This window comes from Plasmopara halstedii (genome assembly GCF_900000015.1).
Source record: "Plasmopara halstedii genome assembly, contig: Scaffold_3120, whole genome shotgun sequence".
NCBI classification, from domain to species: Eukaryota; Oomycota; class Peronosporomycetes; order Peronosporales; family Peronosporaceae; genus Plasmopara; species Plasmopara halstedii.
Genome location: NW_020190023.1, coordinates 1,384,182 through 1,407,830, shown reverse-complemented (window position 1 = coordinate 1,407,830; position 23,649 = coordinate 1,384,182). Strand labels below are relative to the sequence as shown.

Here is a 23,649-nt window from a genome sequence, read left to right as displayed (position 1 = left end):
ATACGCCACTTGCTGTTCGGCTTCCGGACACAAACCGTGGATGTCGAATGGGGAGACTTGCTCTCACGCACCATTCTCGCCTCGTGCTTCACACGGAAAAGGCGTCAATGACGTCACACTGCTCTTTGAGCAGGGGTTATTGGCGTGTTACGCTGTATTTGTTTTCCGGAACCAAGTCAATCTCATGACGCACACCTCGGCCCGGTGGTTGGACCGACGGGTCTTTAAAGACGACGTCTTGAAATTCCTCACCGAAGGATAAAATGGATCCTTCTGGATCGACAATCCACTTCGTGCGTTTAGCACCTTCATAGTGTCCTCCAGGACAGCTTCATTTAGAAGCGACGACGAGTTAATCTCCTCATTTCGTCTTATAATGACCACCTCGGCTAAATTGCCTGCCTTCAAGGCACCGCTAAACCTTCGAAAGACATCTCGTCTAGCTCAAGAAGAACTTGAATTTGGCTTCGGCATTCAATACCGCGCTCACCGCTTCTTCAAATAAGACGGATGTACACGAAAAATTTCCATTCTAGCCACGCCAGTGCGGAGGCCCTCCATAAAGACGGTCACTGCGACCGCCTCGGGAGAGGGTCTGCTGCCATCCCGTCAATGAGGGTTCTTAACTCTTGGACAAAGTCCGCCAACTCCTTCTTACCCTGTCGGGTAGCAAGGAAGCGCGATCTCAGACAATATGCCTGATTAGGCGGCAAGAACATTCGCAGCAGCTGACGCTACTGCTCCATCCAGGAGAAGAACGCAACTTCTACCGAAGCACCGCACGTTAGTGCCATTCTCGCGCTCGGACCCCGACCTTGGAGATAGCTAGCACCACGTGTTGTTGCTCGTTCTGGAGCATGGCGGATGCCATAGCCATCTCGACCTCTTTTGTCCAGAGCAGGAAGTTCTCTCCATCCTTACCGTCGAAGGTCTTAACGCTCACCATGAGCGACCTGGATCCGAAGGAATCATCCGTCTTCGACGGTGGTGTCATAGACGCAGTCGGCGCTGACATCTTCTGCTGTAAGTGCTCTAGCAGAGCAGTTTCATATCTAAAAACGCCTCTAGGTGCGCGCTCATGACCTCGATCCCTTGCGCATCGAGGTGCTCCACCTCCTCAGGGCCCGGCAAGGACATCAACTTATTAAGCCCGTCCTGTATACCCTGGGGCAAATAGGAGTATTCATCCACCCTCACAGAGGGTCAGTCTTAACGACTCAGGCGTAGATTGAATACGAGTGCTACCGATTGCAGCGGAGCTGCCGTATCTACTTGCATAAAGGAAGCTAAGCTAAGGTCACTAATCTTACGTTCTTTCCAAGAACCAGTACTAGTGTAGCGAATCGCAATCCGCTATTTCCAGGTACTTAATTCTTACCAAGGCAAACAAACACTTCTGTTTCAAAACGAAACTGCATTTAATTGTTCTAGCCGCCAATATCTATAAGCTTAGGTTTTCCCAATTAATATAATAATACTGAATTAGTATAGCAAAACCTAATTATATAGTACTACGCATTACTACTGGACGTGGCGGCTTCTTGTTACGGTGTAGCCACACCACTGTGCTATTACATTAAATGTGGAATACTCACCAATATACGGCCGCACAAGATTGTGCGACCCACCCTTTCTTACAAGGGCACGTGATACCCCGTTTCACACTGTACTTGTGCAAGTAGTTGGCTAGGTCAAGCCACTTCCTTAAGGCATTGTGGGACAGATACACTGGCTAATTTTGCCTTAGCAGAATCTGCCTGTAGTACCTGCTTTGATTAAGCAACTGGGAAATAGGTTCCGTCGGCAGTAAAGGCACACTTGTCTCTTCAGGCGAATTATTTTCTTAAGTTCGTCCACTAGAGTACCCCTCAAAATTTTTAATGTGGCTCACCACATCCGAAATTCCGTGCTCTGCACAATTATTAGCGTATATACGTAATAAAAGTTGAGTTCAATTTCTTATTTAAAATTTTATTTATCAAAGTTTGTATACCAGCAAAAGATGTGACATATACAACTATGTAAGTGGACGACTAACGTCGCAGGTGCATGGGACGAATCTGTGGCAAAACCATCCACTCTCAAAGCATCCTGCCTGGAGTACTCATTGTAGTTTGAGGTAAATTGCTGTCTCGCATCAGCCATCGATAATTATCATCACAAAAGGAGAAAGCACTAAACAAAGTGTATCTAAACATGTTGTTCTTTGTTTTGCAGCCATCTCATTAGAAACTACAGTTTGCACTAGATCGTGGCTACAATTAACTTATATATGCATACCAAATTAACCACTTGCCGTTAGCCTACCCAACACCGAAAGTCGGGCACGAGTGTGAAAATTTACTTACTCTGATCAAGCCCACTTCATGCTTTGCGGGAACGAATGCGTCAATGATCTCACACTTTTTCCATCTTATGGGTCGTTGCTGCGTTATGCAATGTTTGTTCCCAGAAACCAAGTCGGGTATACATAAGCATAAAATATCAATTGTATTAAAAAGTTATAATATAACATTATTGACCATAACATCCATCAGAAATACACAACAAAGTTAATTATTATCTAACTCGGGAAGTGGTTGGGTGATTGAAGATCAATTAATATGAGATTTTCTAATAATTGAAATACAGAAGTGTTCCAGGGACATGCAATTCAGATTGTAACTCGCAGTCGCAACCATTTTTCTAACTTATTAGTGCCGTTAAAATGGCGTTTTAAGGTCACTATAAAAATTTGGACCGTGGTGGTGAACGGGCTAGTCTTCTGTAGTTATCGTCAAGGCAATTGATCTCTAAAACACGTCAAACATTACAATTATGAGCTCCAGCAAGTTCGTCTCGTTTACCGATGTTTGGTCAAAAACATGAACTTTCTTGCAGCGCCAAATGTCCCAGACGTGTTTTTTTGTGTCTTTTACGCGGTAGAAAATTGTGCACATTAAAGTCACTTGGCTGTAGAGTGGCTAGCAGTTTTCAATACATTCTATTGAATTTGCGTTTTAAGGCGCCAAATAGTAACTTTTCGGTCTGTGAGCAAATTCCAGCCGACAGACTGTTTGAGATCGTTCAGAGCTTGTTACGATACGACACCCAAACGTTGCATAAATCACAATAGCTGTTGAATTAAGAGTTCGTAGTGCTGCTAAAAAAGGCATTAGCGTCCAAATATGGTAGAAAAGGTACTTTTTTCAGTTTTATCACACTTTTTAGCCAACATGTAGATTATTGTCGACTACCATCTATAGAGCTTTAACCATAGTTTCTCAAACTCTTTTTCGTCATAAATCTTTTTATAATTCAGCGTCAGATGTACCTTTTATGTGTCGAGAAGTCGCCTATTTTTTTTAGAAAAATGATCACCGCTGCATGTCGTGGTATCTATGGCGGGACGGTAGTAACAATGCTGCGCTGTTGTCGCTTGTGCCAGGGCTGACGAATAGTGAAAACGACTGGGTGACACAATCTTCCGTGTCAGAGCGGTCGAGTTGTCAAGCGTCTGTACGTCGCGTTTAGAAGAGCAAGGCCCCGAAGATAGATGGGAAGGTTCATTGTGGTTACGCTGTGACGATAGCACTGAGTTAGAGCCACCGTGCGACGGACTCACCGTGTGGCTCAGCATATATGAAATTTCTAACTCGTGTATGGAGTGGCCGGAGTAGTCACAGGGTTTGAAGACCCTCCCCTCACTACCCCTGGCAGCTCCTCTGGAGCTGGAAGAAATATATCTCGGATATATTAGCGACATTTTCGCAAGACGTTGGACTCACTAAAGGGGTACGGTTCGTACCACAGGAGAAGCTGATCTCGTTATCCGTAATGAATGGATCTGTCCTTGAGAATAGTCGCAGGGAGCTGAGTACGTGGAGTGAAACATCAAATACCACAATACCTACCTTCATTTTACTCTATGTTGAAGGAATATAAAGCGTACTGTACCCGCATCCATGATAGCAGTCTTGTTTCCGTTGGATACTGAAAGCTCACCGCGGTCCTGCTCATCCAGGAAGGCACACTTCGACTTATCGTAATAAATGTGGTGAGTAGCACCACTATCAATGGCCCACATACCCGGCATTCCTTTACCAGACGATAAATCACATCCAGGGATACAATGTCATCACACGTGTTAACCCCGGACGGCGATTTAACTTCATCGCTTGCCTCTTGCATCTAAATTAAAAAAAAATACAATTCAAGCAAGCATCGTACACAGTACATGAGAAACCTGCTGATTTGGCAATCTGAGAATCGCCTGTGATCATATCCTCTGTGCATCATTATACGCTAACTCCGAAAGTCAACGCTTCTCCTGTGTACGGCAAATTCGTTGAGCTTGACAGCAATTGTCGTCAATTGAGCGACTGATTCGCTGTAATTATGTATCCTGTGTGAATTATACACTAGATAATCACATATCCCACCTCGAGTAAATAGCCCACGTTTCGAAAAAGTCTGTCTTTGAATGGCTTTGAGGTGATAGCGCACTTGGCGACCAAAGAGCCGAAGCGGTTTCTGCTCGCCCGGAGCTGTTCACTGCTTATAAAAATGCGCTGAAGAGATAGTCTAAGAACGTCTTTATCTGGCGCTGAGAAAGCACTAGCGGTTCAAAGCAAATATTTCGACAATGTGAGATACGCTTGATGCGGGTCACTTTCAAAATTAAATGAGAGCAGATTTGTAAGTGTTATGCTTCTGGGGGAAGCGTACGAACTCATCGTGTGTGTATTTGCTAATGCGATTTATTTAACGAAAGCACCTTCGTGCGAGGTGCACGGCAATCCGCAGCTCAATATCACTTGTCGTCAATTCGACAATCCTGTCATAATATGACTGTAAATCATTGCAAAAATGGAAAAGGACATGTCTAATTACCTGTCCGCTGGACAATACTTAAAATTTCGCTGGTTTTATTCTGTACTTAGAAAAGGTGTGATTGGCAAATCATGAGCTGGATGCCGTTATCGCGCGCCTGAAGGCGTTCGCCAGGTATGAAAACACGCTGTTGAGACACCTCCAGGATACTCTCAACAATGCGTCATTGACTCCATCGGGGAGACCACTTATGCTAAGCATTCAGTACATGGATAGTAGAGTCTGTCCATAAAAATTTGGCTTTAATAGCATATGGTGTTCTCAAGCAACAATTGTCGCGAGCCTTCGTATCGGCTGATCAGGCTTGACGCATGCGGTGATACTTTTGTTAGTCGTACGAAGTGTTTTTCTCAGGGCTATGTCCACGAGTTGACACGCCTTATACTTGGGCGTTGTGCAATCTGAACGTGACGCACTTTCGTTGGAAACAGTGAAAAAAACGCAAAGCAATGGTAGGAAAAGTATGGGGACTGTGTCAGTGCGTTTTGAGCCGATGATGTTTTCACACCTTAAAACAATATTTCAAACCCAAATATCGTGGCACTTTTTGATATTGCGACTGGAGCTTAGGTGATCGTTAAATCCCTGCAGAAAAAGAAGCTTCTTTGGCTTGGACACGTAGCTTCGACAGACTTACTTCGAGAATTGAGAAGGTCAGATATAGATAGGATCGAGCCTAACGGGAATTTTTAGTAAAGCTCGGTAGTCAATGGCGGTATGAGCCGCAAGCTCCAGAAATTCTCTGTTGAGACAAAAATTGGTTACTCTTTATCGCGGAGTGTTAAGCTAGATGAATTTTTTTTCAAGTATGCTGCAAGGAATCCCAAGACAGCATGTTCACCGAGTTTGGTACCGATCGTCCAGAGGAAAAGTTGCGCTCCTGAACCCTTATGGATGATTTGTCATTAAAAATACTCGAAGAGCCTTGATTGCTGTCACAAAATGAATGTAAATCTTTTTTATCATTTTTGAAGAGGTATTACGTTGAGTGCGTCGTGAAATTGACTTTGTTCCAAAAGATCTAACACGCCAAGGACCTTTACCAAGAAAGCAGTACAATGTTATAGGCCTTTTTGTGCAGCGCACGCAGCAGGGTCAAAAGACAGTAATGAGATCAAGTATCGACGATCTACATAGGGATGCTGAATAGAGGAAGCTACGATCGAAATTACGATCTAAACAAGTGCACCGAGGATGCACACATAGGCTATTCATAGGGCGTGAGGCCCATACCCTCCAAAACACCTTGTTTATTTGCACCCTTCAAGCGAAGTGTTGAATTCGTCTAGCTAGCTAAAAATGAAAGCCATCCCTCTTTTTACGTTCTTCGCACTAAACAGGCACTTCATCATTGTGTTACAGCATTTTTCTTGTTTTAAAGTGAATAAATTGGAATAGTCCCCTAGTGTATTAATTTTGGTACAATAAATTGTTTTATTGCAATGTGTAGTTGCATACTATGTGAATATGTTGGAATTGTTTTCAATCGTTTGAACTTTGAAGTAATGAAGCCTTACCGTACGACAATATAGTGTGACAAAGTGATACAACCGCGGTAGATCCTCGAGCCATGTTCTTTTTAAGCTCTGAAGGCTAATAAGCAAATGTGTACTTAGAGCATAACGGGGCATGCAACGGATTTGCGATGCATTTGGCACTGAGAATCATTGACTCTAACTAAGAGCCCGCGTAAAACCACGAGCAGATTGAAGGTCTAGTTTGCTCTGCTGAAAAACCACATATTAATCAATTCTACTGACATTGAACATATGCGAGAGGCTGTCCTTCTTACAAGCTGCAGATATTTTTGAAAAAATCAAAAATGATTATTTTCCTGAATTCTTCCTTTCATACCATTTTGTATTGAAAACAACTGTACCAAAAATGCAGGAGTAAAAGTGTGTAGGATTTGCAGTTTGATTTTTCGATACCGCTAACAGGTTTTTGGTATTCTTCCTGAAATGTTGGTTTGAAGTCCTCATGTTTTCGACTTTTTATTTCATCCTGTCCTTACTTGACTGAAGTCGTTTGAGTAAATATGTCATGGTGCGTCGATAAAAAGTGAAACGACTGCCTATTAAGAACTATTTCATTCTTGTTCGCAGCGAACTACTCTAAAGTATTTATGGCGCTGACTATAGATGAGCTGGCGCGAGCAGCACAACTAGGTTTCAAGTATATTGTGGAAGAGGTAAGCTCTGCCGCTCAAATACGTGCTCAATTTCAAGACTTTAAACATTTGCCTGGGCCATCGCGCAGGTATCGTGGAGAGATGTCTTAAAGATGTCAAGTGAAGCAGGTACTGTGCATCCAACTTTAGTTGGCTATGCACTCGGTGCTATCGCTACAATTTTCTACGCACGTTGCTCGCTGTGGGTTTTGCGCTTTATTTTCGCCGCATTTTGTCTCATGTTGCTTTTACATACTCTTCACACTCTGGAGCGACAATCACAGGAGTGGCTGCTTTTGTTAGCTGCTGGCACAGGGATTTGCTGCACCTACATGCAGCTAGCTTCATTGGATCTGGTTAAGGTGTGTACAGACAAACTGATCAGTTCTAACAGACACAAGAAAAATATATAATTTGCGAATTTGACGAACAAGTTGTCAGACTAAGCTTCTTTTTTCTGCATGTCAAGGTCTTTTGAACCACAACAACAGAAGGCAAGGCACGCTAACGCTCACTATAAAAGCGATTTCATGCCTTTATCGCCAAAGTAAAGCTTGACGTTTTATGCTCACGCTTAAAGTTCGGCAGTTGCTCATACTTAAGTAACATTTTTCGCTAGTGTTTTTTAAATGAGGCTGACCTAGAGTTTGCAACAATGTATTACTAATCGATACTAGAGATAACGAGTGCGGTGCTGTGATACCGTACACATATTGCTCACCAGAGATTTTCCTCATTGTTTGTGTCACGCTATTATTTTGTCCTCTACGAGATGAGCTATAAAAATACGCAAATCGAGAAAAGAATATATCTCAACCAATCAAAAAATTCCGGTAAATTATGATTGCAGGATGCTCGCCATTGACATCTCAGGTTTGGTAACAATGACGTTGCCTTTTGGCCTTAGACCAGAGACACTAGTGATGACGTTGCAAACTGCAGTACTGCTGTGGTTATGGCGCAGGCATTTGCATTTACGATCTGACCAAACTCAGACCATTATGGTACAAGTGTTGCAGATACGATAATCTAGCATTTGATCTTCATCTAATCAACACTATAGAAGCTGCAGGACGATGTGGTAAAAAAGGAAAAAAAGCGCATTGACGAAAGACAAGGTCGCGTAGCTGCAGAGAGGGTAAGCAGTCATTCAACAGCTTCATTTGTATTCGCAAGAATACCTCAACTGTTTTTTGCCTATTTACCAGGAGTTGCGACGTGTGATGGAAGAGAAATTAGATACCAGCAAAGGCTGTTACGTGCAGCCTATAGGAATTATCCATTCGTGCTTCAAGACATGCTTAGGCCAGTTAATAGATTCAGGTCGCTTCGATGGATTTCTTTGTAAATTGATGGGATGTACGTAGGCACGCCTCGGCAAGGCTCTCTTGCGCCGTCAACGCGAGCAAAAATAGTCTTTCAGCGAAGTATCTCCCCGGATTCTCTGGTGGGACTAGAGCACTTCAGCCATATCTGGATCATTTTTGTCTTCCACTTGAATACAAACGGCAAATACACTCGAGCGCATGACGGTCTCCGATCCGATAGCCATCGCCACACATTTCGTGTGCGTAATGTTAGTCTGATCGTCCGTTGTATGACAAGCAAGTTTGACCTTCTGTTTCAGGCCAAAGTTTCACCTCCAGTGCTAAAAGCACGAGTGGGCATCTTTTGCACTCGATCACCCCACAGGCCCAACCCCATCGGCATCACGCTGACAAGAGTTGAGCGCGTCGATATGTGCAAACGCACAGTGTATCTCACAGGAGTTGATTTACTTGATGGAACTCCCGTTCTTGACATTAAACCGTACATTGCAGGTGAGATAAATAGAGAATTGAGAGGTCTCAACTTTGCAGACTAAGTTATCTTGTTGACTCTATTTTGTAGCATATGATAGTCTTCCGGATGCCCTGACAGCAGACTGGGTCTCCACACCGCAACCATCTATAGAGTATGTCATATCGTCATAAATGTTTACGTTCTGCCCAACTAACGGCAACACCCGTAGAATTGAGTGGAAATCAAGCGATTTGGCGTCAACAGTTCGCAAGTTGGCGACAAAGTCTGAACACTACCGCGATGCTCCCGATGCGTTAGTTGCTGCTATTGAAGAAATCTTACTTGTTGATGTGCGCAGTAAGTACCAGACCCGTCGGTGGACAACACCAGACCATGTCAGCTATCAGATTGTCGATACCGTTCGCGTGAAGTACTGCTTTGCATTGTCACCACAGCCGAAACTTCACACGGATGGTAAACCAGACACTTCTTTTATTCAGATTTTAGCAGTTGACGAATGTAGCGAGCTGTAGTACATTTTTAGCGATTAACGTGCTATTTCACTACAAAACATTTAGTAAGAAATGTGTTCGTTGAAAATGGTCATATTTATTTCGAACGAATTAGGTCTAGAGTGTTCATGGCCGCAAGCGCAGCTTCCTCGAGACTTCAATCCCACCGGTATTCGCTGCCTTATTCCTACAATCTTCCTAGTCAATCTCGATTACTTATAATTTGTATGCTGACTGCTGCGAAGTAACATTGACATAAAGCTGGGCATGGCGCCGTCCTCTGGAGCCTCTACAACTGTTTCATCTGTCAAATGTGGCTCTCTCAATATGCCAGGAAGCAAAATGGTGGCAGCAATAGTTGAGCGCACACCTGAGAAACCTGAATCAAGTGAGAGGATCAGGCGTCGCGACAGACACAAACCTACACCTGTGCTTAAAAAAAAGCAGATAGCGAAATGTGTGGGCTACTACGTCGACGCTTTGGATAAGAAAATGCTTTGGGGTGAAGCTCGGATTATAAAGTGTAATCCTGTAACTAGAAAAATTTTGGTGCACTTCGTGGGCTGGAGCAAGAACTACGACCTTTGGACAGATCCCATGTCAATTACGGAGCACGGCCGCTACGCTCGTACGTATAGTATTACGGGGTACATATTTTAGGTCATATTTAATGGAACTTTCTTTATCTTTGAAGCTCGGTCAAAGGACAAGACCGTCAGAAGCTGGGATGGCAACATGCATCTTTTTGAAGACATATTGGGCTCATTTGAAGAAAATGTGTCCTTGTCTGTATCAGGGCTTGTAAGAAATAAGCCACAAGGCGCTTTAAAGCTTAACAGTGACAAACTCAGCGGTGCATTAAGTGTTAGACCCAATTTCCAGCGAGAGACATTGCCCATCAATCAGAAGATAGATTCTGCGAGTCAAGCGAATGCTTATAAGAAGGATGATCTTTCCACAGTAAAAGTGACAGAAAGGAAAAAGTCTCAGCCAAACAGTAAGCAAGGCTCGAATCGAATGGTGGCCAAAGCGAATGTAAAAAAAAGGGATCAAGCGAATGTAGGTCAATTGCGAAGCATTAAAAAAAAGAAAAGTAAAATCCAGCTTCCCACTGCCCAGATATCAGGAAAGTCTCGACTATCAACAAATATAACGGTTCATTCTCCTAATCAGCTCCCATTGAATCGCGACTTGGAGCTGGACGATGGTACCGTGTTGGAATTCTCATCGCAGCGCGAACAAGCGCGTGTGGAACACGAATCCATGCAAAAATTTCTAGGTAAATGTGCTGTAATCTGGAAAAAGCAGCTAGCTTTATCTAAGATGGGACAGTGGAAATGAGGAAGCAATCCTACAAACTATAACAAGCAAGTGGATAAAGTATGTTAAGGGAACGAAGGATGCGGGTGGAGACATAGCGACATTGCACAATCGCAAATCTAAATAGGGTTGCTCAACTTGTCGATCGTTTCGATGCTATTTTTCACACCTATTATAGGGCACAGCCATTTGCCTTCACTTGATAGCTCAATTTAGACAGGGACAAATCAGTGAAGGCAACATTGCTACCCTACATGACCCATGCAGCGACGCTTTTCATTTACCTGTCAAGCAACCAACGCAATCGACGAGGTACGAAATTTTTACACCCGAAAGCAACTTTTTTTTGACGATACCTATTGCAGGGAACGCATGATATAATTAAACATGACAACTGTGAGAATGTAATAAGAAAAGCGTCCTCCTTTCCATCGCTTATTGCTGTCGACAGCATTTTGGGTATTAGAGGCAGTAGCGGAGAAGATTTTCGAAAGAATAAACAAGTAGCACATACATCTGAAACGATATCAGTTCAAAGCGACGCGGCACTGTTTGTGTTGGGTAGTAAAAAAAGGGAAAACCATGATGGCGCACATTTTTTGTTCGACTGTCTGAACAATCGATTTTCTGCGCATTTGTCGGCTCGATTGCCTTCGAACTCACTGATGCTGCGTCAAGAGTCACCGTTAGCAGAGTCAAACACGGTACAAAGTCCACCCAGTTTCGATGATCAATCTGAAATTTCGAAGATTGGTCGAGAGTTAAAGCAAATTTCGCCTTTTTTAAGCCAGTTCTCGTTTAAATCAAGCCCCAGTAAGGTACAAAACGCAAAAGATATTGTCGATGACGGGGAAAATGATTTTCCGGATTGGCTGCTTGATAAAGGTAGTCTGTCACCTGATTTTTCAGCTATCAAATCTCCAAAACAATCACCTCGACATATCGATGACGAAATACGCTTTGCTGTCGACTCTGCAGCAGCTCGAGTGAACGAAGAGCTTGGCCGTCATGAGCAGTTTAAATGTGACCTGCTATCTGCAGCAACGACTTCAGCCCTTCCAGCATCTACAGACATACGGTCGGCAATCTCGAAACTCTTTTTAAAAGGTGGTAGCGACTTTGAAAAAAACTCTCTTTCAGATACTGAACTAAGTCGTACAAAAGATCAATTAGAGGTGAAAACTCGAGCTGATCATGGTGTTACAGACGAAACAGAACACGGTAATCTACTGTTATTGATGGAGGTAATTATCGGCGACGGCCGAACTGAGACCATCGAGATTCATGAAGGGGACGATCCCGATACGCTAGCTTTCGCATTTGCCACGATGCATGCGTTGCAACCTGATGCACTATCAAAGTTACGAGCTTTGATCCAAGACCAATTAAATGCTCTTGCTGAGAAGGAGCCTGAAAATGTCGTTTCGCCTGGGCAACCTGTTCAGGACGATTGGGCTATCGATTTAGAGTTCGACGAGTTTGTGGCCGAGGCTACTCCAGTAGATACACGGGTGAGCGATGTTAATGTTAGTATGAATAATACGCCATCGTTCCAGCCAGAGCATCAAAAGCGCGAGCGTGAAACCCAGCGCGAGGTCAACTATAACAGTCTGAAAGCTAGATATGGCCACTGCTCGCAGGTCAACGACAAAAGTGATTTTGAGCGTCAAAATCTTGTGGATGATATACTCGAATCGCATGCAGAGTATGTACCAAATATTAATAACTTATCGATGCCGATGCCATCTACTGTCCCACGTTTTACGACAACGATTTGTTACAGTCGTAATAGTAGCACGAAAAAGAGGTCAAATCTAGGAGTAATACCAGCCTATGAGCGCTTGCACGCACTGGCAGAGTCAAAAAATAAGTGGATCCAGCGCGCTAAAAACGCCAAGGAACTTGAACAGGCTCGAGAAGAGCAGCAGTCGCATCGTTTCGAGTTAATGGCAGCCAAGTCGCGTGATCTCGTTGCCAATCGCACGAATGGAGGTTATGCAAATATCGGCGAGAGACTTCACGAAGAGGCCCTGTCAGATATTGCGAAAAAAATGCAGCGCCACGAGCGCCGAATTTTGGAGCGCGATGGTCAGCACGATTGGATGTGCCCTAAATGTGCGTTTGTGAACCGATTTGTTGATTCGTTCTGCCAAAATATGATTGCATCAGCTCGACAACAGTTGGAGAATCGTCGCAATAAATCCGTAGGCTGCGATCAAACTGCAAATAATGTCAATCGCTCGTTCCATCGCTTAAATTCCCATCCTGGTAACTTGTGTGGGCAGCCTAAACCTGAAAAACTTTTTCAGCCAACGCTGCTTACATCTGCATCCGGTGCCACGAAAAGTCACACGACAAACAAAGAAAACTCATCTCAAATGGTAGTCTTACGACGACAGCGTTTTGAAAAAGTGATTGCAGAAGAGTTCCAGCAGTCATGTCCATTCAAACCAAAAATTAACAAGGTATCGGAGGAGATTATGCGCGAAAAGCTAGAAAGTGTGGCAGAAATATCTAAGGTTTGCGGAAAGACAAAACGATCACGAAATCCTCATCTCGACTTGTACGAAAATTCATTTCAGGCTCGAGCCTTGCGAAATGAACGAGAAAAAGAATATTTGAAGCAGTTTTCATTCAAGCCCAACATTGGCGTAAATGCTTTATGGGTTGCACCTGATAAGTCTCAGAGCGATTTTGTCGAGCGCCTCGCTGTTGGTAAGTTCCAAGAGCTGGAACGTAAACGCGTTGCTCTGCACGAAAAATATGCACAAGATCGTGATCCGCTAACAGGCAAAGAATTCTTTAAGCCTGAAATTGGTCGAGCGCCTGCTTTCGCACGGAATAAACAAGGTTTGCCTATTGGAGAATTTCTGTATGGCGCTCATCTTGAGCAACAGGAGTACCACCGCGAATTACGCAAGAAAAAGCAACGTGATATTGATATTAAGTCTCAGCAGACGTTCGTGTCTGAAGTCTCACGCCAAGCGCTTGAGCGCCGAAAATCAGAAACTTGCTCACGAATTTTTAACGCTCTCCTAGCTTTGACGCATCAAGCAGCACCAACATCTTTATCTACAGATGTTTTGAGTATTGATAACACAGAAGAGGAAGTCAATGATATGGTAATACCAGCCAAAGTAAACCTTTCGGCGTTACCACCTGAAATAGCGCGAGTAGTCGCGATTGTGTTTGAGTACGCCAACCACGGCCCAATTTCGCGCGATGCTTTTTCAGGTTACATGGACCGCCTGGTGTGCAAGGTACCAGGAATATCTTATTCGCAAATTATTTTTCTAGCGAATCAATTTGACACGGAAAAAGATGATCGGCATCTTCAACGGTTGGATTCTGATCGTGAAGCAGCAGAACGAAAGGAATTAACTTTCCACCCGGTTATTAACAAAAATTCGCGAGAAATTGCCACAAAGCATGGTCGTGTACCTAGCTCTAAGGTATTTCAGGCGCTCAACCAATACTTCGATCACTATCTTGAGCGTAAAGAGCAGCGTCTTAAGCAGCAGCAGCACGAATTCAAAAAGTCACATCCGTTTCACCCCACGCTGGTCACAAAATTACAATCGCGGGACCCTGCGGCTGCTGCATTTTATGATAAGATTTGCTCTGGATGCAAGGAAAATGGAAATAAAGAATTAGTCGAGGTTCCGGGCTCTCAATTTTTGACTTCAACATCATACTTAATTCAGAACGCGGTGAAATCTCCCATCGCACAGCTACGAACTGCTTGTGTTAGCGCCAGACCTTATGTTCGTCCGATCACCAGCGAGCGTAGTAGACCCAACACTTCAGAGTCTGTTGTTGATGACCATATTCACGAGTTATTAAAGTAAGTTTAAGAAACTCGTCACGCTTTCCTGGAAGATGTCGAATATGTGATACAAAAAGATATCGCTGTAAACGGAAAGCTTTACTCTCCCCTTCTGCTGTCGTACATCTTGACCACACTGTCACAGTCGACTTGAGTTCCATAGAACAATTCTTAACGAAATAAAATTCTCGAAATAGTATACATTATTATTTGAGGATATATTTATCAGGTTCAACGAGTTATCAATGCGCTCAATCGAAATGGTACATCCTGTAAGCGGGACAACAATGGCGACGCTGCCTCATAACACCATGCTGGTACTATACTCCCTTGTTGGTGAAGAATTCGAGCAGGTACAGGATAGTAAGCCCCACCACGGACCTGATACCAATTGGAATGCCTTTGTGCTGCCACTCCCACCCGCAGGAGGTCGCGTCCGTTTGGCGGACGTACAAACAGCATTTCCTCTTGGAAGCAACTTTCACTTTGCCTTTCGCTGCAAAGATGGTGCTTATTTGGATCTGACGAATCCAGAATCTGCTATTCCATTTTGCGGGCGCAAAATTTTAGCGCGTGTTACGCCTCTTGATGATGATCCCCGTGTCGAGTATTTGCATTATGAAGAGCCCCGTGAAGCTTTGCCAACTATAGAAACGATTCAAATTTCAAAAATAACGAAATCTCGCGCTGAGAGCTATGGAAGTAGTACAACGGAGTGTCGTCACCGCGATGAGTATGAGGAGCTTGAGTCCACTACGTATGAGTCCCAAGGTGAGGACGGTTTGCGCATGTAAGAAATTTAGCTGTTGTGGCTTTCGTTGTTAATGATTAATTTAGATGAAGAACTTCCGATCTCTGGAGTGCGGTCACCTTCGCGTGGTAAAATGCGTGAAAAGGAGGCAGAAAATGGTTGGAAAAACAGCAGCTATCAAAGTGGTGACGATGGTTACAATAATGTTGCTAATGACAATCGAAGATCGCACTTCAGTCGCGATGGTGTATACGACTCTAGCGGTAGTTTAGGACTTCGACAATCTTCTGAATGGGCTGAGGCAGGCAAAGATGCTCAAAATTATCTGCGAAAACAAACGGAACAAGCTTACGATTTTGCCAAAAAAATTTCCATCGAGGATGCCAAAAAAGGAGCGACAGAGACAGCTAAGAAGGCCAAAAAGTGGGGCGGCTCCTTGCTTACTTCTATCAGTGCATCTATATCGAATGCCAGTGCCAATGTGTCGAAGGTAAGCTGTCCTAAATGACCAGAGTGTGCAATACTATGAATTAATATTTATTGCAGAGTGAAACGATCCAAGTCGGCGGTGTTACGGTGCAAGTCGCACGGCTCCTTGCTGAGGGGGCTTATGCTCAAGTGCTGCTGGTTCGGTCGTCAGCCACAAACGAAACATTTGCCCTCAAACGAATTATCTGCCAATCGCAGGATGTTGAAAATGACGTGCAGATGGAGCTTCAAGTCTTTCACGTACGCTATTATGGCTTTGGTATTTTTTGTCGCTACTAGTGGTGACCAATAATTTGTATGCTTCGATTAGTCCGTTAAGCACTTAAACATTATGCCGCTGGTGGAGTTTTCTGAAGCGCGAGTGCAACAAGGAATGGAGGTATGAATGGCTGCAATCTTAGTCTTGCAATCTTTTAAAATGAAATACTCACTTTTGTGATCTCTTTCTGCATAAGTTTTACTTTTTGGTCCCGTATTTCGAACGTGGGAGCTTGTGGGATGCGATCGATGCTGCGCGTCAGTCGTCATCGCCTTTGTGGCCATTTACACAGCGTACAGCATTGCATCTCTTCCATGGCATTTGTTCGGGTGTGCTTTCCTTGCATCGTGCAGGCTTCTGCCATAGAGACCTCAAACCACACAATATTCTGCTGTCCTCGTCGTCTGATGGAGAGAATTTTCTCGCGTACATTCCAGTGGTGACAGACTTTGGTAGCTGCGCGCCAATCCATGTTGAAGTGACCTCACGTCGGAATTCTCTTGAACTTCATGACGAGGCAAACCGCAAGAGCTCAGCTCCGTACCGTGCGCCCGAACTCTTCGAGCCAACTGTTGACGTTGCACTGGATGGTCAGTCCGACGTGTGGTCCCTAGGCTGCGTACTGTAAGTCCCACAGATGTTTTAGTGTTCAACTTAGCGTAATTGTGGTGCTCAATTTGTTCATTGCAAATTGTTGTTTGATACACACCCAGGTATGCAATGGCATTTGGAACAAGTCCATTCGAGCATCCGCGAGAGGTACGATGTTTGTATATAATCGCCCTGTAAATTTGCTGGGGACACTACTTGAAATTTTTAGGGCTTTATGAAGCTGGCGTGCTTAAATGGCCGGGTTTCATTTCCACCAGAGCAAGGTGGTGTGGTTCTTCACAGAGGTACTCAGTTCTCAGTGGAATTCTGCGACTTCATTCGTGACATGCTGCAAGTTAATCCTGAAGAGCGACCGTCTGTCTTAGACGCGCTCGAATTTACAGAAGAACTCCTTAACGACGAAGTGCAGCGGTGATGTACAACACTTTCTTCTTACATCATAGGTCGGATTTGTTTAATGAGTAATGTTTAAGCAAGAAAATTTAAAAATGGAGAAACCTATCATCTTTGAATAATGATGAATTGTGGCAGTGTCCTACTAGCATGCAAGCTAAAGAAAGTCGGTAGTGAAAATGCGCTAGGTCCTCCGCGACAAAATTTATGTTTAGGCCATGCATGCGACGACGAAACTCATAAAAGCAGCTACCATAAATGGAAGTGCGGTCATGGGAGTCGAAGCGCTAGATTGCTGTGCCGGGGTGGGGCTGTCTGACGTAGAGTTGTCTGCTGTAGAAGGAGCGTCAGTAGCTCCGACCGGCGCGAATGAGTCCGTGCCCGGTCTCGAGGAAGTACTCCAATCGAGGGAGTTGCCGGAGTCTACATCACTTGTGTTTTTTGGAGTGACACCGCAGTACTCCAGAAGTTGCTTGGCTGAGTGTTGCAGGCCCCAGAGATTGTAGCGGCAATCAGGCAGATTGTTGTACAGTTCTTGCAGCGCGGCCCTACAGGATGCTGTATCGCACATTGCGGTTGCATCCTCTGTAGTTACTTGCAGCATCGTACCGGATTGCAAGCTTAGCGCCTCCTCGCACTGATCCGCACGCTGGTTTGAGGTCAAAATGACTTGGCTCTCGTTCAGCTGCGTCGTGTTACACTCAGCAATAGCCGCAAGTTCGGCAGGAATAGAGGACGTGTCCGAAGTAGCAGGCGAAGACGCAGTTGATGGGGACGACTGTGCCGAGACGACGGCGGCTACTGGTGCCACAAACAGTACAAGCCTGATGATGCGCATGGTGTTTTGCGGTGTGTGACTTCTAAATGTTTGTTTTCCACAAAGATAATATTGTGCTCGAAACTCAGCAACATCCAAAGCTCTTTGTTAATTGTTAGTTTTGGTCTTGGATGTACTTTTATGCATAAAATTACGTAAGCTATTTCACTTTCATCACCTGCGTTTGTAGCTCTTTACATATTGCCTTTGATACGCATTGTCAAGCCGCAACTTTCTGAATCCGGATCTCATACCATGCTTGCACTCTGCCGCTTATTTTTGCTTTTTTATTCGAGTAGCAGAATTACAGCTTTGCGCGTATTTTAATGAATTTTTTGACTACTGGCTTCTTGATGGTATAAATATTTACTTCCATCAATCGAAGAGCATCCAAATATTGTATACCAAGTAACACGGACTGTAAGCTGTAAAATATGCACATTTATATATCACCATACAAAATTTGGGCTGCAGAGATAACATCGGCAAACTCTTGTGGCATATCCTGCATCACAGCCGATGATGGAGCCGTGTCATCCAAATGGAAATCAGGTAAAGATCTAGACACGGCAATCGCGTGGAGCAACATGCAAGACCATGACTTGCATGGTAGGTGTGAGTTGGGACGACAATTGCATGCGAGAATGCGTGGGTCTTCCTTCTTGTAGTGCACGTTGTCAACTCCGGACAATGACGGATTAAGCACACGAAGCCTATCCGCTGAAAGTGAGTGAATCACCGTACGAATTTGAAATTCGCTGCGCGAGCGAAGGAAAAGAAGCAACTTGGCGGACGACAATTCGATATTTAGCCTATCGATCACAAAACGGTGCAGCTGATATAGGGATGCTGACGGGTCGCAAACGCTACAAAGAGTTTCAACGAGCTCGTCCATATCAAGAAACTTTAAAGCATGACCTTCAAATGACAAAGCTTCAGCGTCGCCGTCGCTGCTCCTTGTACTGCCTTTTGAGCAGCTGTTTCGTATGAGAGTTTCGTCAGTTTCGGCACTATTGTGTGTCGTGTTCTCACCGGCATTTGATGGAGTAAATCTGCAGATTACCTTCTGGCTTGCAAAAGTCTTTCGACTTGCCTTGCTACATTTGATGCTGGAAGCTGTGGCATGTGTTTGTGAATCGATGTGGTTATCGCTTTTCATTAATTTTTCCTTATCTTCTGGCAAGCGCGGAAATTGTCGTCGAAGAATTTTAAGAGGAAGAGTGATGAATGTTTGCATCGATTCGGTATCGTACTCAGGCACCATGGCATCAACTGGTATTGGTAGCCTTCTTGAAACCGTATCTTGCGTTGGTTCATACTGTGCAGTAACACCACATGGTAAGCTGAGCATATACGACACAAAGTTAGATCATGGTACAATGGTAAGAAAGAAAATAATCATACTTGGCTTGAACGGCGGTGTAGTAAGACTTTGTTTGAGACCGACTAAACGATACCTGATGTGAAAATAAATCTCCTAGACTATTTAACTGGTAAATACTTGCACACTCAGAGCTCTCGTTGCGCATAGCACAAATTCCCGTTAAACGGGTATATTCCCCACCATCTTCCATTCGCAAATCTAAGTTTGCATCGGCAGCAACAAGTTGGCCCACACTTGAACTTGGTTTATCGATATACGCATCGTCATCTTCATTAAAACGCAGCGGTATAAGTGACATCACTTCACCGCGTTTTCGTTTGCGATTTTGTTCAAATGGGTACAGCGTTGTTATCTTGTGTCTTTTTAAGCTCGACAAAATGAATCCTTTGTAGAGCAAAATGAGTAGCGCAACAATGTACCATTTGACGATTTGTGTACCTTGTGAATCGTTTGCATTATTCGACATATTTACTTCGTCGATCGCTCCAAATGAAACATCCGGCTCACCAGAATAACTTTGCGGCTGGAGCCAAGATATGACAGGTTGCCTAGCCATGCGGCTGTCGAAAATTTCAATTGCGACACCCGTGCCAACTACGAACTGAAAAGGATTGCTATAAGAAAAGAAAACTCAAACTTGATCAGTTAAGAGTGCAAAATTATCACTGAAAAATACGCGCCTTGCTCTACGCCTGATATCATAAATGGTGACAAAAGTCCCAGCACCTGTTACATCGAACAACTTGCTCGCGATTTGTGGTGGCTCTCGAAGATCTAAAGTCGACACTGTGACTCGATTCGCCGCCCAAAGAACACAAGGATGACTGGAAATGTACGAGTGAGAATGGTCATAATAGCAATCAGATTATTTTTCGCACACCTCGAGTATTCACAGCGTAAAATACGGTCTGGGGTATAGGCTTCTTTTGTGATGGTCCGAATTCCTCCTTCTGGATCCCAGTAGCGTACGGTACCATCGACTGTAACCGAAGCCAACTCGGCTTCTGAATGTGGGCTTCCAGTAATGTGATTAATAACTAGCCCAGAAAACGATATCTTTGCTTTAGCTTGAATCTTTCGTACATTCTCAATTTTCGCTCTTGCTGGTGCTGCAAGAACTGTGCAATTTGTAATCCCTCGAGCAGCCGCAAGTACTTTCGCCGTTGTAGTCGAATGATACGCATCTTTGCTTCCCAGAACTGCAAATTGTCGAATTGGAGCGCCAGTTTCTATCACGTTGCTTGAACACGGCAGCTCCTCGATCGATTTGCCTTTACTGTACCATGCACAAGCTTGCTGCAGCACATGACCTGTAGGATAAAACACAATGTGACCATTCTGACCGCAGTCAACGCCTGCAATTGCATTGCCTTGCCACTTAGACAGATTGTAGCAATCCTCTTGTGGTCTATAGTAATACAATGATCAGCTTTACGTTTGATTGCCACATTATTGTTTCAACGTACGGACATTCATTCTCAAGAAACTCAATCATCAAGTCGTGCGGCACAAAGTCGCGGTAGTTGATTCGGTAAAATGAAGCTTGTGCCTTCCAATCTTTCTTTTTGATTTCCTTCTTCCCTGCCAAATGCCGCTGTAGCTTGTTACGCTGATGCGGCCGTAAGAATGAGTAGCCTAACGCATTACGCACAAGCAGACGCATGACGCCCCTTGCGTCCAATGCGCAACTGTCGGGGTCGACTCTTTGGCACACGTTATTAAGAAGGTTCGGCTTCAACGGCACATGGTCAGGATCGATACCTGCTATACCAACCCCAAGTCCAGTGGATGCTAGGACTGGAACTTCATTGGGATACACAAAAGTTGCCTCCATTTCACTTTTGTAACCTTTTTAGCTGGAGTGATTTTACCGCGTTTGATTGGTGCAAATGAAAGAGTGAAATGTCATGGGAGTTTCAGTCTCTTCCGTTTAATCCTTGTAATCCTTTCATTCTTGAAATTGCCAACAGTTATTCGAGTGGTTTCAAAGATGCGGATTCCTGCCATAATCAGTGCATATGTGTGCTTTTTGCTTACCACAGCTTTGAGCATCGATATCACGGAGTCTGAACTGCTGTTGCTTATTTCGTTGTCGCGCCATGGAAGTCGTGCACCGAATCCGTCAGTAAAAGCAAATTGTCCGAATAATTTACCAAACATCAAGTCGTATGATGTGCCACTTGAGCAGCTCACGGAGCGAGGAATGAAGGAAATGGAGGAGGTGGGTCAACATATTCGCAACGTCTATGTGCACGAAAAAGGCTTTCTATCTTCAACATTTAATGGACCAGAAGATGATCGTCATTTCGAGGGATATTTCCGAGCCGACGCTGCAAATCGATGTGGTCAAAGTGCAGTATCGATGGGTTATGGATTGTATCCCAACGGCACCGGCCCCGGTGGATACTCTCAGCAACCGATTCCAGTGTATATGCAATTGTTTGAGAATGAACACGATTTTACTGCTAACGGTCCTTGCTGGTCAGTTATGTCTGCAAACAATAAAGTATATACGAATGGTCGAGCAGCAATCGCCATCGAAAGGCACAAAAAGTCACTTGAAACGCTTGCTAATATTTGCGGAAAATTTTTTTACATTAGCAATGATCCAGTGACGGCGATCAAAGATGTGAATGACATGTTTCTTTTTGATCTAAACGAAGGTCATGATCCGCTTTTGGGACTTACGCCTGAGTTGTTGCAAGACATCTCTGAGCTTGCGTTTCAACATCTAATTGAGCGACTATATTCAACCCCTACTCAGATCACAGTTTCGATAGGAGGGTTTCCACAGCTTCTAATTCGAAACTTGCGTGAAGGCGCTTCGCCGAATAAAAACCCGGAAAACCCGAAGTATCTATCATATCATGGCCATCGTGAGCTTATGCATGGATTAGGTTTCATGATAGGCATGAAGTTTCAGTTTGAAGGTCTACCCAAATACAATGGTTCCACGCCATTGCATCCAGCTTCGACGCTGTTCTTTGAATTGCATCGCAAAGCTGACAATCATTTCGTGCAGATCTTCTTGTGGTCACCGTTTAGCCCCCGTACAGCCATCAAACTTGATACATGCGAACTAGAGTGTCCACTTAGTGATTTTACTGCCATTATCGAAAGCTTTATTAAGTCCACTGGTCCATGGCAAGACATTTGCTCGTACCACCCGGTAAATATGCCTGTCGTTAAGGATACCAAACCAAACGATGTGTATACTGACACAACTGGCAATATAAAAGATGCGCAAGTCGAAAAAGCAGGCGCTCTGTGGTCAATTGTAACGGCTAGTGGCTTTGTATCTCTAGGAACTATTGGTGGTATCACGTACCAGCGCTTCATGAGCCGTCGTGGCTATCAGCCCATGTGACTTGCTTCTGATAATCTTGATTGCATTTTATTGATTATATTAAATTGAATAGCCAAACATTCACCAGTCGCGCCGTTTTCTTTCTTACAAAGTATCTGCTTCCCGTGTGTCTCTTAGGATTTTCGTCATGAGAGCATTATCGACGTATCGATTTTAAATGCGTTGTTGCAGCTCAAAGAAGCAAAGATTCCCAACATTGTTTGCTATTGAATTTTCTGCTCCACGGGTACGACGGCGGTATTCGAGTGCTGGATAACTAGGATTTCGGGTCGATTTAAAGCGAGTCAGCATGATGAGAAAGAGTCATTGAACTTTGATACAATGTTGACATAGGTCGACTCCGTAGCACACGTTATTGAGGTTCGGCTTCAACGGTACATGGTCTGGATCGATACCTGCTATATCAACCCCGAGTCCAGTGGTTGCTAGAACTGGTACCTCATTGGAATACACAAAAGCTGCCTCCATTTCACTTCTGTAATTAGTTTCAACGAAGAGTGAAATGTCATAGCTGTTCCTTGATCCTTGTATTCATTCTTGAAATTGCCAGCAGATATTTAAAATCGCTTTAAAATTATTCCTGCTATACTCAGTGCATACTTGTATTTCCAGCTTTGAGCATCGATACCATGGGCTGCTTATATCCCACAGATTTGTGCTGCCCACTGTATAGTCAACTAAGGCTTTGTTCTTGCTACTAAACGCGTCGACTTTGACTGTGCTCGAGTCGCTGACATCGTATACAGCAAAGTTGCCGTGCATCGCGCAGAGAGGAAACTTGATCTAACAACTCCTCAACTAGAGGATGGTTCTGTAATTCACGCAGGAGCGAACTGTTTCATATAGATGTTTAGAACTAAGTATAATCTTAGCAAATATCTGTTAAACAGCAAAGAGTTAGAAGAATTGCCCATGTGTCTCTTGAATCTCTCCTCTAGAGTTTTCCATCATTTTCATCAGTAAAAGTACTTCGAAACTTCTGATGCAGCAGGGCTGCCGTAGCTCTTTCGCTTCGAGGATGCTAAGCTAAGGTCGGTGACCTTCGTTCTATGCTTAGAAATAGTACGAGTGTAGCGGATTGCAATCCGCTTACTC

At 44.1% G+C, this 23,649-nt stretch overlaps 7 protein-coding genes across 7 annotated transcripts; 4 read left to right on the top strand and 3 right to left on the bottom strand.

Annotated features, from left to right (window-relative positions):
- Nucleotides 1-2,864: 2,864 nt before the first annotated feature.
- PHALS_07823 (uncharacterized protein) lies at nt 2,865-3,115 on the top strand (the record flags this gene model as incomplete). The annotated part of the gene is made up of 2 exons (XM_024721360.1): nt 2,865-2,921; nt 3,005-3,115. The coding sequence occupies 2 exons, from the start codon at nt 2,865-2,867 to the stop codon at nt 3,113-3,115; spliced, it is 168 nt and encodes a 55-aa protein (XP_024586466.1).
- A 3,882-nt stretch (nt 3,116-6,997) lies between these two features.
- PHALS_07822 (Uncharacterized conserved protein) lies at nt 6,998-10,677 on the top strand (the record flags this gene model as incomplete). Its single annotated transcript, XM_024721359.1, has 10 exons — nt 6,998-7,063; nt 7,132-7,404; nt 8,106-8,180; nt 8,251-8,347; nt 8,410-8,609; nt 8,670-8,862; nt 8,933-8,996; nt 9,054-9,356; nt 9,582-9,964; nt 10,031-10,677. 10 exons carry the CDS (start codon nt 6,998-7,000, stop codon nt 10,675-10,677), a joined length of 2,301 nt encoding a protein of 766 aa, XP_024586465.1.
- A 240-nt stretch (nt 10,678-10,917) lies between these two features.
- Nucleotides 10,918-17,008, top strand: PHALS_07821 (nak mpsk protein kinase; the record flags this gene model as incomplete). Its single annotated transcript, XM_024721358.1, has 9 exons — nt 10,918-10,968; nt 11,022-14,500; nt 14,712-15,253; nt 15,320-15,723; nt 15,780-15,962; nt 16,033-16,101; nt 16,178-16,605; nt 16,695-16,740; nt 16,802-17,008. The coding sequence occupies 9 exons, from the start codon at nt 10,918-10,920 to the stop codon at nt 17,006-17,008; spliced, it is 5,409 nt and encodes a 1,802-aa protein (XP_024586464.1).
- Nucleotides 17,009-17,143: 135 nt separating this feature from the next.
- On the bottom strand, nt 17,144-17,824 carry PHALS_07820 (hypothetical protein F443_11381; the record flags this gene model as incomplete). The annotated part of the gene is made up of 2 exons (XM_024721356.1): nt 17,144-17,170; nt 17,240-17,824. 2 exons carry the CDS (start codon nt 17,822-17,824, stop codon nt 17,144-17,146), a joined length of 612 nt encoding a protein of 203 aa, XP_024586463.1.
- Nucleotides 17,825-18,245: 421 nt separating this feature from the next.
- Nucleotides 18,246-21,021, bottom strand: PHALS_07819 (uncharacterized protein; the record flags this gene model as incomplete). The annotated part of the gene is made up of 9 exons (XM_024721355.1): nt 18,246-19,146; nt 19,208-19,571; nt 19,626-19,801; nt 19,868-20,011; nt 20,068-20,202; nt 20,271-20,386; nt 20,470-20,497; nt 20,563-20,595; nt 20,654-21,021. 9 exons carry the CDS (start codon nt 21,019-21,021, stop codon nt 18,246-18,248), a joined length of 2,265 nt encoding a protein of 754 aa, XP_024586462.1.
- A 156-nt stretch (nt 21,022-21,177) lies between these two features.
- On the top strand, nt 21,178-22,554 carry PHALS_07818 (hypothetical protein L914_10919; the record flags this gene model as incomplete). Its single annotated transcript, XM_024721354.1, has 1 exon — nt 21,178-22,554. One exon carries the CDS (start codon nt 21,178-21,180, stop codon nt 22,552-22,554), a length of 1,377 nt encoding a protein of 458 aa, XP_024586461.1.
- Nucleotides 22,555-22,561: 7 nt separating this feature from the next.
- On the bottom strand, nt 22,562-23,466 carry PHALS_15256 (uncharacterized protein). The gene has a single exon (XM_036407275.1). The coding sequence runs from the start codon at nt 23,314-23,316 to the stop codon at nt 23,086-23,088; it is 231 nt and encodes a 76-aa protein (XP_036263513.1). The 5' UTR covers nt 23,317-23,466; the 3' UTR covers nt 22,562-23,085.
- Between the last annotated feature and the right edge of the window lie 183 nt (nt 23,467-23,649).